Below are 13,357 nucleotides of genomic sequence, written 5' to 3'. Positions count from 1 at the left end.
TTTGATAATCAATTTCAATAAAGCATCTGTAAGTCCATACAACCATACAATCAAGTTTACAAAAGCAGGGGACTGGCCACAGGAATATGCGCTGGGGTCCCCTTATACATAAGTACCTACTTATGTCTATGGTGTCTGCTTCCTTGACAAGATATGGTACGATTTCGTCAATTATTAGGCGTTAGATAAAAAAGCTTGAGTGTACTATTTGTGCAAAGTTTTATTTTGATAACTCCATTGATGTTTCATTTGTATACTGTAATGTAAAAGAATCTGATGAAATTTAAAAGTTTTATGTATATGAATATGTGAAATAGTCGTGGTCGTCATCCGATTTTGCCCATTTTCGCAGTGTATAAAAGGGATGCCTAGATAACCACACACCAACTTTTGTTGAAATTCGTAAAGTAGTTTCTGAAATATTGAATTTCTATTAACTGTGGGCGGAGGCAATCTCTTATTAAAATTTTTACACCGGCTCCTCTGAAGCCCCTCTCTACCATCTTCATTGTGAAATTTAATGCTTGTTTCGCATTTATTCAGTTAACCGTTGTGAGGGGAGTGGGCGTGGTTATTATTTGAGTAGTAGTGAAACAAACGATTCTTTAGTTAATAAATGTCAGCAATCCTATACATTTCAATGCCTCAAAGTCGAGTATTTAAATAGCCATGATAGCCATGGTGGTTGGGTCGTACGTTATATAAATATGCTAAGAGAAGAACCGCTTGAGGTAGTGAAATGTCACACTAGTTGAGAGCTAGAATAACTAGTATTATTTTTGTAGATAAGTAAAATTTAACAAGTTGGAATAGTATTATATTACAAGTAGCAATTCGACCTGCTAAACTGAACCTACTTACTTAAATTGAATTAAATCAATAAATAATTAAATAACATAGTATATTACAAATTATACATTTCTGGGTTAATTTTAATGCGGGGAATTTAAAAATTTTAATTATTTATATATAATTTTTACGGTATTATTTTAGTTCATAATTGATCCAGACTTCAAACAAATATTTTTAATTAGCATAAAAAAGATATATACACATATGTATGTACATACATATGTACATTTCTAATATAAACTTGTCTGAGGAAAATTTTGCATAAGGTTCATACCACTTATAACTACCGGGCAGGTCAAGAAACAAATAAACGCGAACATAAAGTGGACAATTCTCATCTTTTTATGCTTTAACAAGCAGTGGTCGCAATTTTAATTACATACATATGTATGTATGTAAATCTTTTACTTTTATCATTTTTCTATTGGATCGAAATCTTTCATTCCTTCTGTCATACGCTATGCTTGCCTCGCTTTTATGTCAATGTTTAGGCTGTCACGCGAAGCACGGAAATTTTTATGTTAATCAACCTTAAGAGTATGAAGGGGATGAACCATTAAAGTTTCGGTTCGTGATTCGTTCGTCAATTCGGCCTTTAGAAACTAAAAGAAATAAAGGGTGATCGATTTCGAGGTTCCCTACTTTTTTAGAAAAAAAAAAACACAGAAACTTCAAATTTAACGGGGAATGTCTATTATCGTTCGAAATAATATTATTTGGCATCTATTATTTGAAGATTATCTCTTTCAAATATTAGCCGCGGCTACGTCTCAGATGGTCCATCCGTTGAGTCCAATTTTCGATATCTCGTTCCAATATTTCGACTAGTTACTGGCGAATGACACGATTGATGTTTTACTCCAATACCTGAATCGAAGCGGGATTGTCTGCATAGACTTTAGATTTTAACATGATTACACGACCTTGGTGGCCAATCGACCGGCCCAAAACGTGAAATTATCTGCTCACCGAAGTGTTCTCTCGATAAATCCATTGTAATATCCATCCTGTATACTAAAAATGGCGCCGAATCGCTTCTCTACGGTCTTCTTATACACTTTCATCTACGACTGCTATATTTTCTTCACTGCATACTGGACGTGGTTCACTCGTTCGATTATTATCGAATAACGAATTCTGGGTCTCAAGATGGCTTGCGGTGTTGCGAATAGTATGCTCAGTAGGCCGATTATGTTGACTATAAGTTGAACGAAGCGAGCGAAACATATTCATTCCAGAACATAATTTTGGTAATAAAATTGAACGATTTGTATACGTTGATCAGGCGTAAGTCTTTCTATGATAAATTGCCAAACAATACTGAATAAAAATAACAGGACAGCTTGACACGACTTACATACATACGTGTGATCTGCCAAAAAAGAAAGGATATTGAAAAAATTACAACCACTTGGATCACCCGTTACATAATTACACAAATATGTAAATATTTTTTGAGGGGTTCTTCAGCAATTGACGTATAATTTAACTGATACTTACCTACTGTTGATGAGTAAATGATGAGTTGGTAGACAAAAAGCTATACATACATACATACATACATACATATGTATGTGAATTGCTAAAGGGAACTTGTTGGTCGAGTCCAAGCTTAACCATTTCCATTGAAGTCTCAAAAGAATAGACTGACTTTCAAGCCTAGAAGAATAAAGAAGAGTAGTATGTAAATGTTCTGCTGCTATTACAAATAGCCTGTTTACTAAAAATGGCGAAATTATGTCATATTTTGTTGGACTCACGTCACAGACTTGTCTTAATTATTCCCTGAACAGGGTATATTAAGTTTGCCACGAAGTTTGTAACACCCAGAAGGAAGCGTCGGAGACCCTATAAAGTGTATGTACATTAGAGTGATGCCAAAAAACAAAAAATTTTTTTTTTCGTTTCGTACTCGGAAAAATAGGTTCCTAGACACCTCTAAGAAAGCCTCTCCAAACATGAGTTTTTAATTGTAACGGGAAGGTCCTCCTACATACAGTTTTCTATTTTTTCTTATTATCAGATAGAAAAATTTATATCTCGCTTCCAACTACTTGAAAAATATCTTGTTGCTTGGATTGTGTAGGAAATTGAATGCTCTACAAAAAAGGTCTACTATGATTTTTTCGTAAACCCAACCGTTTAAAAGATATTAACGGGAAAAGGATCAGTATAAGATGAGTCGATTTAGCCATGTCATTCTGGCTGTCTGTCCGTCTGTATATATAATTTTGCAAACCTAATTTTCTCTTCAAGAATTCATTTGTCGGAACTGCCGATATCGGACCACTTTAAGATATAGCTGCCATATAAACTGAACGATCGGAATCAAGTTCTTGTATGGAAAACTTTCACATTCATAATGTATCTTTACAAAAGTTGGTTTTTTTATAAGATAATAATGTAATATGCGAAGAAATTGTTCAGATCGTCTTACTATAGCATATGACTGCAATACAAACTGAACGATCGAAATCTAGTGCTGGTATGGAAAACTTTTGCAAGATATATTCACGAAATTTGGTATAGATTATTTTCTAAGGCAAAAATGTAATCTCCGAAAAAATTGTTCGGATCGGTTAACTTTAGCATATACTTAGATGCCATACAAATTGAATGATCGGAATCACATGCTTGCATGGGAAACTTCCTCATTTGACGATATACATACATATGTAAGTACATACGAGTACTTATGTAAGTATCTTCACGAAATTTGGTATGAATTACTGCTTAAAGGTTGGTACGCAGCTCTCAAGTAATTGCTCAAGATGATGAATGATCTACATTAGAAGAGCAAGAGAGAATAAACAAAGAAAACGTAATATGAATATATGGTAACATAAATATTTTCATTGAGATTTAAGAAATGTTGTTGATGATTGGTAGGTTTTATACAACATTTCAAAATTCATAATAATGACGATGAATGACGATTACTTATTTCCTTCATAGAAACATTATGATTTGATGTTTCTTCGCAAAACAAGGTTTGCCATATTCACATTTTACTGAAAAAAGTATCAAAAATTTATGATTTCTTAACTAGCACAATAAGTTTGTCAGGAAAGTATCTTGAAATTTGAAGTTTTTATGAATTACTGCTTAAAGTAATAATTTAATCTCCGAAAAAACTGTTCAGATCGGATTACTATAGCATATATGTATGTATGTAGCTTCCATACAAACTGAACACATATGTAGTTACTAAAGGAAATGCACCTGTGAAGGGTACATTGGCTTCGGTGCAGCCGAAGTTAACGATTTTTCTTATTTTATTAATCATTGGTTATAATACATAGATGAATATGAAAGACAACATAATCATATGTATGTACATACATACCGGTTATTGATAATTTCTGCATTTCTGTGAAACATCGTGAGTAATTTAATCTCTTTTAAAGTTATAAAAAATCCCAAGTAATACGGACATACATACGTACATACATACATACATATGTACATATGTACGTCATGGGCACGATTCCGATTACTTTGGCGGAGGGGTAAAAAAACCGAATTTCCGTATAAATGGGGTATGTACGGATAGGGGAGCTTCTCCAGAGGAGGAATATCCAAAAATAATGTAAAAATTACTAATATTTTTTTTTAAATATTCACGATTAAAAGTTAAAAAATTTGCACTAAGAAAACATGTTATTTCTCTATGTTTCACAAAATTTTTTACATTTTTTACTTTGTATATTTAAATACACACTCTAAGCTTTGAAATAACTTTTATTTTGCTATATTTTACCTAAATTTATTAATTTAAAAATCAGTTAGCACATCCATCGTTGAAAAGGTTAGATTGTTTACAATTATGAGGAAAACGAGCCTTGCCACATCTTAAACAGTATATACATATGTATGTAGGATTTTTAACAATTTTTCTTTGTTTGTTTTATCGCGTGATTCTTTTTTCTATATTAACTAAAAAAAAAAATACTTTCTACATATGTATGTATGTATATGTGTAATACGTAATTTATGTGACTGAAGTACTTTCACGTTGGCGGCCTTTGGCCGTGCTTAAAAAAATAACCCTGGCCGAGCGAATACCCGGGGTGACTGAAGTACTAGCGCGTAGTACTCCTTTCTGCTAAAGTGGGTTTAACGTGGTGAAATAGCTTCTTGAAATGTTCAAATTTATCGAATTTTGAACTTTAAGGTCGAATATCTCGTAAACTAAGCGTTTGCGGTACCTATAACCCTGTGCCAAAGAAATCGGAATTGTGCCACGTCATGAATTGAATTTGCAAATAATATGAATTATCTGTAATTGAATAAAATTTTTGATTCTTTGAAAACTAGGTTATTACTGTTACCATAACATGACTAACAAATTATTGTGACTGTATAGTAGAAAAAGTATACTCGCGTTTATAAATACATTACTCACATAACGTTGAAAAGCGTGAATGAAAGTGAGAACAACTATGATGACCAATTTTACTTCCAACCGCCATATGTCGTGAATTTCAGTTTTTTATGAAAAAGTCTCTTCTCCAGCTGCTGAGACTGAGTTCACACGAAGGTTTCCTTGTCGTCCAAACAGGTTTTTGTTGGCGAAGGGGCGACGAGGAAAGGCGTTAGGACCGTGCTCCCGAGCTATGAATGAAAGCCGAATAGCAACTGATACTTTCATTTTATATTCGGAAATTTAAATTGTACTATCCTTGCAATGTGTTATAGATATGTTTTAGAAAAGGGTGAATAAAAATTAGCTAATCAAAAATACTTTTGTGCACCACGTACAAGAACTTGAGAATGTGATATGAAAGAAAATTGTCCGACTCAAGCCGGATGGCTCATGTTGCCTATGTTAACACGAAAAGAGAATTTGTCGATACTGAGCGAAAAAAGTGTCTCTGTGTGAACACAGTCTCACTCAACTTCATACAAAACAGCACTAGCGACTTGTTATTTTGTGGTGTATGCGATCAGCCGTTCACGATCGGGAATGGAATTGATTACGCATTCTCTTGGTAATATAAGAAATGCATATATTTGTAAATACCTTAACGGCTGAGAGAAGTTTCTCTTGCGACTTCAATTGAGTGTGCGGAGAGTTGCTTGATTGTGCGGTTTGTTTTACGCGAAGTATAAACATATTGTTTTGTTTATACATTGTGTACAGAATGAACTTACAACTTATACATATACATATGTACATAGATATATACACAAATGAACACACAACCATTTATGGACGAATATGTTACTACGTGCGTAGATTGAATTGTGTATATGTATGTATAAGCGAGAACAAATGTTTTATTTTTGTTTATATGCAGCACGCAAGCGGAGTCTCGTGAGTGTGAATGGCTGAGTGGGTCCGAGAGCCGTTGCTTGGTTCGAATAAAAGTGCAGTAAGCACAGTTTTCAGTTTCGATTTATACGCACGTCGCGTAGTGCCTTTGCAGCTGTTTGTACTTCTGTGAACGTGTTTATTTATTAATCAATTTCTGGCACTCATTAATATTGTATAGAAAAAAAACGAAATCAACGACAATTCCTTTTAATCGAACTCCCTGTTCACTTTCATAATCACAGCAAAATTGAATTCGACAACTCACGTGGTTGGTGAACACCGTAATTATATTAATACATAAGTATATATACATACATATGTATGTATCTGCTAATAACTATAATATAACAGCAAAAAAATCACGGTTCGATGTGAATGGATGGGCAAATATCAAATGCTTTAAAATTAGATATTAATTTCTGTGCGTTATCGGCTCACTACGACGACCTAAATCGGCAGCTAGCTTCTTGCTCGAGTACATTAGATAATGAACTGAGCAGAAAGCATACAAATGCGAGCCCCTGAATGTGGGCACTAAATGTTTAATAAAAAATAAACAAAGAATAAGAACACATAACTAATTGAATGAATAACAATCCGCGGTGACGTCCAAAGTAGTGTTTGCTGCGAATCCTTCACTTTGCGTTTCTTTATGCCCCTCACTTCCAATTCGTGGCACTGCGCATGTGTTAATTATTTGGTGTCAAAGCGAATGCTGACTAACGTTGGCCATTTGCACAAAAATCTGAAAAAAATAAATGCGTTTTATTTACAAGTATTAAATAATGCCATTATACATCATAAATTATACGAAAATTAGATTATTATTAAGTGCACCGAGTTCACAAGAAGTAAAAAATCACTTCGTCATCCACATTCAAAGCAAATCTAAACAAAGTCTTTGAGTGAGTAAATTCAGAGCATGTATATGTGCGTTCAAGATAATATAAGTATACAAATGTATGCATGTGACGAGTTTTCCTATTTTTCTTTGTTTAAACGGTCTTTATTAAAAATATTAAAGTAAGAAGTTTCGCAATTTTCTTTGAATATACATACATATAATTGCGATTAGATTTGTTTATTGACTATTTGAATTCCGTTAAATAAATTGTGCATAAATACGTACATACCTCAGCACTGCCTTCAAAACACAACAAGTGTATTACAAAAAAATGTTTCGAAATTCATCAATTCCTATGCCGACTATAATCGCTTTGTTCGTAATAATGGCTGAGCTAATTGCGGCGGCGGAAGGCGTCCCGCGCTATCATCAGTATGCCAACAATGGCAAATCAGCTGTTTCTGAGGATACAGTGGTAAGTGCAAACCTCTGTTATACATACATACATATATTAACCGCCAACAAAAAATGAAGTCATTAAATTGCCACAACAACATTCAATGTGTAAGTTTATTGAACTCAAGTACGAATGTCTGACCGGTTGTGACGTATATTTTTTGTGCCTTTATTTCCCATCTCTTCTCTATGAATGACGCGCCTTTTCTACTTAAAATATACAAATGTATGTGTGCATGTAGGTTGCTTATGGCGCCATGCTGTTGCGTTTTTGACTTATCCTTCGAAGGCGTTGTCGTCCACACGCGCAACAAACACTATAACATAAACCAGGCGTGTGTATACATAAGGGTGCTTCAAAAAAAATTTTTGAATTTTTTTTTCAACTCTTGCCCTCTCAAATGTTAGTGATTGACAAAACAAAAATCCTCCTTCAAGCCAGGCGCTGTAGCTTAACTCTAAGGGGTCGCTATTTTTTTTAAGATTCCCATTCATTTAGCATAGGAATTTTCGTTTTTTTATTCAAACTAAAGTTTAACCAATTAATTTTCGTTTCTCAAAAATAACCATCACATATTCAGAAAGTTGACTTTTCAAATTTTAATTCAGGGGGTAAGAGTTGGAAAAAAATTCAAAATTTTTTTTGAAGCACCCTAGTATACATACTATTTACCCTACAATAATTGTGGCAATCAGTTTACAGGCTATTTTACAGTCACAGTAAAGTAAAGTTTCTATCATTTTCTTATACAATGTTAAATCCAAAAATTTTAAGTTAGTAGATTACAATTAATCTATTCACTATTCTAGGTCTTCCCTACTGTCGTTGAAGATTTATAAAACAATGGTTTTTGACCACCCGATCGAAGCTTCGTCATTTGTATCATTTCTTGACATTTTGTAGTATCTGCATCAGGTGTGATAATGTGAGAAATTTCTCTACTGACAAATCAGAGACGCACTGGGCGATTTCATATAGATTAGCTTCTAATCATCGCTATGAGGAGATTAACAACTGTCATTTTTGGATGTCAAAATCTTGATAAATGCAGTAAATTAGTGATATAATCTGCTCAACAGCTTAAATCTTGTGATTAAGTGTTGGTCGGAATATGGTATTACGGATACATACTTATGTATGTATAAGGCACACATCGGCATTTGGAATTGATTAATTATATTTCCATAATGAAAAAAATTACTTTTTTGCGAATTTATTTCGCAAATATGGATTGAGTAATTTTATTCGGACCTTTTGGCATTATTGAGCACACTTTTGACCATATAGGGTAATTTTTTTGTCACATACCTCCCACTGTCGTTTTTAAATTTTTTTGTGTTTTCCACCCAAATGGAAAAATTATCAGAGAACCTAAAGGTGATCTAGTCACCGATGCCCAGAGCATACTTAAATTATGGAGGGAACACTTCTCCAGCCTGCTAATTGGCAGTGAATGCACAACGCCAGGAGAAGGTGAACCCGATTCCCCAATCGACGACGATGGAGCCGACGTTCCATTGCCCGATCATGAAGAAGTTCGAATAGCAATTACCCGCCTGAAGAACAACAAAGCGGCGGGGGCCGATGGATTGCCGGCCGAGCTATTCAAACACTCCGGCGAAGAACTGATAAGGAGCATGCATCAGCTTCTTTGTAAAATATGGTCGGAAGAAAGCATGCCCAACGATTGGAATTTAAGTGTGCTATGCCATCCATAAAAAAGGAGATCCCACAATCTGCGCCAACTACCGTGGGATTAGCCTCCTCAACATCGCATATAAGGTTCTATCGAGCGTATTGTGTGAAAGATTAAAGCCCAGCGTCAACAAACTGATTGGACCTTATCAGTGTGGCTTTAGACCTGGCAAATCAACAACCGACCAGATATTCACCATGCGCCAAATCTTGGAAAAGACCCGTGAAAGGAGAATCGACACACATCACCTCTTCGTCGATTTCAAAGCTGCTTTCGACAGCATGAAAAGGAGCTGCCTCTATGTCGCGATGTCTGAATTTGGTATCCCCGCAAAACTAATACGGCTGTGTAAACTGACGCTGAGCAACACAAAAAGCTCCGACAGGATTGGGAAGGACCTCTCCGATCCGTTCGATACCAAACGAGGTTTCATACAAGGCGATTCCCTATCGTGCGACTTTTTCAACCTGCTTTTGGAGAAAATAGTTCGAGCCGCAGAACTAAATAGAGAAGGTACCATCTTCTATAAGAGTGTACAGCTGCTGGCGTATGCCGATGATATTGATATCATCGGCCTCAACACCCGCGCCGTTAGTTCTGCTTTCTCCAGGCTGGACAAGAAAGCACAGAAAATGGGTCTGGCAGTGAACGAGGGCAAGACGAAATATCTCCTGTCATCAAACAAACAGTCGTCGCACTCGCGACTTGGCACTCACGTCACTGTTGACAGTCATAACTTTGAAGTTGTAGATAATTTCGTCTATTTAGGAACCAGTATTAACACCACCAACAATGTCAGCCTGGAAATCCAACGCAGGATAACTCTTGCCAACAGGTGCTACTTCGGACTGAGTAGGCAATTGAAAAGTAAAGTCCTCTCTCGACGAACAAAAGCCAAACTCTATAAGTCGCCCATAATTCCCGTCCTGCTATATGGTGCAGAGGCTTGGACGATGTCAACAACTGATGAGTCGGCGTTGCGAGTTTTCGAGAGAAAAGTTCTGCGAAAGATTTATGGTTCTTTGCGCGTTGGCCACGGCGAATATCGCATTCGATGGAACGATGAGCTGTACAAGATATACGACGACATTGACATAGTTCAGTGAATTAAAAGACAGCGGCTACGCTGGCTAGGTCATGTTGTCCGAATGGACGAAAACACTCCAGCTCTGAAAGTATTCGACGCTGTACCCGCCGGAGGAAGCAGAGGAAGAGGAAGACCTCCACTCCGTTGGAAGGACCAAGTGGAGAAGGACCTGGCTACGCTTGGAATATCCAATTGGCGCCACGTAGCGAAAAGAAGAAACGACTGGCGCGTTGTTGTTAACTCGGCTATAATCGCGTAAGCGGTGTCTACGCCAATTAAGAAGAAGAACGAAAGGGAGAAGATTTGATTATAATTTGATAATTTTTCTTGGTTTTTTATTTTCGGATAATTTCCAACCGAATTATGGTGAACACCGCAAAGTGTTTTTTTTTCTCAAGACGTTCTGTTAGACGCTCTATTACCGGCTTATGCTTCAATGTTTCTGTTTGAAAATATCACCCTAGGGTGTCAAAAGTATGCTCTATAATGTACAAAAGGTCCGAATAAAATTACTCAATGTCTTTTATTTACCTTAAAACCTTTAGCCGCCCTCTCCTTAATGAATGCATCTGAAATGAAAAGGTATACAAAAATTTGCATACTATGTTCAAATTTCTATCTGAAAAACTGTAACTAAAAGTTATCAAATGTAAATAAGACAAGTTCTAAACTTTTTTGATATGTTAGTGAAAATAAGCTAATCAAAATGGTACAACAGGAAGTGTGCAAAAGGAAAATATATTTTTTAAATTGTTAATAATAAGCTGGGGAGCAAATTTTATTTTCTTTTCGGTATTTATGTTCAAAATTTTAATTATTCGCTTTAAATCCGATTTTTTAAATAGAAATATATTTTCAATTCTTCAGTATGGTGCAAATACTGTAAAAAAGGATTAGAAATTGAAAATTATTTTTAATTAAGAATTTCCGGATTACAAACAAAAATGTATTTAAATGAATGTTCTTAAAGGAGTAATCACACAAGTAGTATATACATATGTATGTAATTAAGATCATTCCTTTCACCAGAAAGAAATCTTTGCATTAAAAACACAAATTTCGGTGAACGAGTATGTTGAGTTTTTAACCTGAATGTGGTGAGTCAGTCACTTTCAACTAATACCAAACGGGTTCAGTCGAATGATGATTAATGTGTCCTTCTCCTTACTTGTTTTACCTCATAGTGGGAAGTGTTATACATAATGAATTACTTTTGGGTTAGCTTATGACTTTCCTTCAGACGTTAATAGCGTATTGCGTAGGAACATCTTTCGCCAATAAAAAAATGCTAATTGGTAGTTCGTTAACCGCAGAATACTGGATTTATTTGAGATTTATGTATGTATATTAAAATTCGTGATAAGATATTAATAGGTTCAATGTAAAGCTTCAACCACTAAGTTACAATCAAATTTAAAATTTCCGTTTTTCCTTCTCTTGTAATAAATTTATTTTATATATGTGACCTGGTCTACGAAAAGGGGGCTAACGTGCGAAAACTAGTTTTCTGGGAAAAGCTGTTAAAAATAATCGTGAGTTTCTCGTTATCTCTTTAATTGTTCTCCTTTTTTTTTGACACCTAAGCCCCCTTTTCGTAGACCAGGTCACATATATGTACATACATATTTATGTAAATAATTATAATTTATTCAGAATATGATATTTTTAAGATTAATTGAACTTTATTTTCATGAAAAGTTTGAGCAATTGAATTAAATTATAAATATTTACTAAAGCAAACCAAAGGAAAACAGAGACTATTGAGTTTTTTACGAAAAACCTAAAATCAGGTGAGCTTTTCGTAAAAGAGGGAAAGGCTGTAGAGGAATATTAGTACCATTTTATACAATCTAACATCTTATTCGCTTACAAAACGTGGGGTGATCACGATCGTAATAAGAAACAATGATCGTAAAGCAATGAGCAAATGTAGAAAATTGAGTTGGTACACAGATGCAGTACGAAAGATCATTCCGAGTGAACAACTACTTATATCCGAAAAATTAATCAAATGGTTGAGTAATTCTTGAATAGAAGTCCCATTTACTTTCTTTCATATACATAAGTATCTTTAATGTTTATAGTTAATAATAAATAGAGAATTTTTATAAAGTACGATTTATATTAAAGAATTCATCGGAAAAATATATTAACTTACCTAAAAAAGAATTCAACTAATGAACTCCCTGGTGGGATTTTCTCAATTTTACAGTTTAAACAATTTAAAATATGTAGTTCATAGTCAAGAACTAAACTCCTTAATTTTAATTTTGCTACATTCCCTCGCTTTTATCAATAGATTACATTAAACTAATTCTATGTCAAATTGCTTGCAAAGATAACATGACTTTGGATTCAATGTATGGATCAAAAGTCAACTATAGGTACTGAGGTCCACATATTCGGGAAGTAGGAGATTGAACAGATTTTGATAATATCTGGTTCTCTTCTGACACTATCTCGTTATACATTGGGACAACAAAAAAACACCCGGAAATTGTAATTAAATTTCTCGGATAAATTATAAGTATTTCAAAATATTTTGCTAAGTTAGTAGGACTGTCTTTAATTACTATGCCAAATATGAGCATGATCTTTCAACCAGTTTGTTTGCTGCAGCTGTTAAAGTCGTTGCAATTTCGTGTGCGGAATCATTGCGATTTTGGAAAAGGCATACGTTGATACATACATACATACATACAGTTTTATCAAAAACACAAGCTTACGTGGTGCAAAACCTTCAAAGATGGTCGAGAGATCGTTGAAAACATACTTCGGACGGCTTTCGATCTCTCCAACTGATGAAAATATTAAAAAAGTGAAGGATATGGTACTTGAAAATCGTCAAGAAAGTCCCAGATAGATGGCTAGAGAGCTCGACATCTCTCACGAGTCCCTTTCAATGATTTCGGTGGATATTTTGGGTATGAAATGTGTTCTTGTTCGACTCGTCCCATAAAAATGATTTTTTTTTTCAAAATGAATACCATTGTACCATCGATCAACCACAGTATTCACCAGATTTGGCTCCTTCTGAGTTTTACTTGTTTTCCAAACTGAAATTGCCGCTCCGTGGAATCTGTTTTGAATCGATAGAAGAGATA

The 13,357-nt window shown here is 34.9% G+C and overlaps 1 protein-coding gene and 1 long non-coding RNA gene across 2 annotated transcripts in view; one reads left to right on the top strand and one right to left on the bottom strand.

Annotated features, from left to right (window-relative positions):
* Positions 1-1,522: 1,522 nt before the first annotated feature.
* On the bottom strand, positions 1,523-7,403 carry LOC126754680 (uncharacterized). Its single transcript, XR_007666350.1, has 7 exons — positions 7,303-7,403; positions 5,876-6,914; positions 5,258-5,466; positions 2,613-2,700; positions 2,353-2,511; positions 2,210-2,224; positions 1,523-2,149 (listed from the first exon to the last, which is right to left on the bottom strand). It is a non-coding gene; the product is annotated as an uncharacterized LOC126754680 (long non-coding RNA).
* Positions 7,345-13,357, top strand: part of LOC126754526 (matrix metalloproteinase-2) — a 380,711-nt gene continuing 374,698 nt past the window's right edge. The window contains exon 1 of the mRNA XM_050466600.1: positions 7,345-7,488. Within this exon, the coding sequence (XP_050322557.1) occupies positions 7,345-7,488 (144 nt within the window). The remainder of the gene's footprint in view (positions 7,489-13,357) is intronic.

Source organism: Bactrocera neohumeralis, chromosome 4, assembly GCF_024586455.1.
Source record: "Bactrocera neohumeralis isolate Rockhampton chromosome 4, APGP_CSIRO_Bneo_wtdbg2-racon-allhic-juicebox.fasta_v2, whole genome shotgun sequence".
Classification (NCBI taxonomy): domain Eukaryota; kingdom Metazoa; phylum Arthropoda; class Insecta; order Diptera; family Tephritidae; genus Bactrocera; species Bactrocera neohumeralis.
The sequence above is the reverse complement of the archived record's forward strand: the minus strand, read 5'-3'. Positions and strand labels throughout refer to the sequence as shown.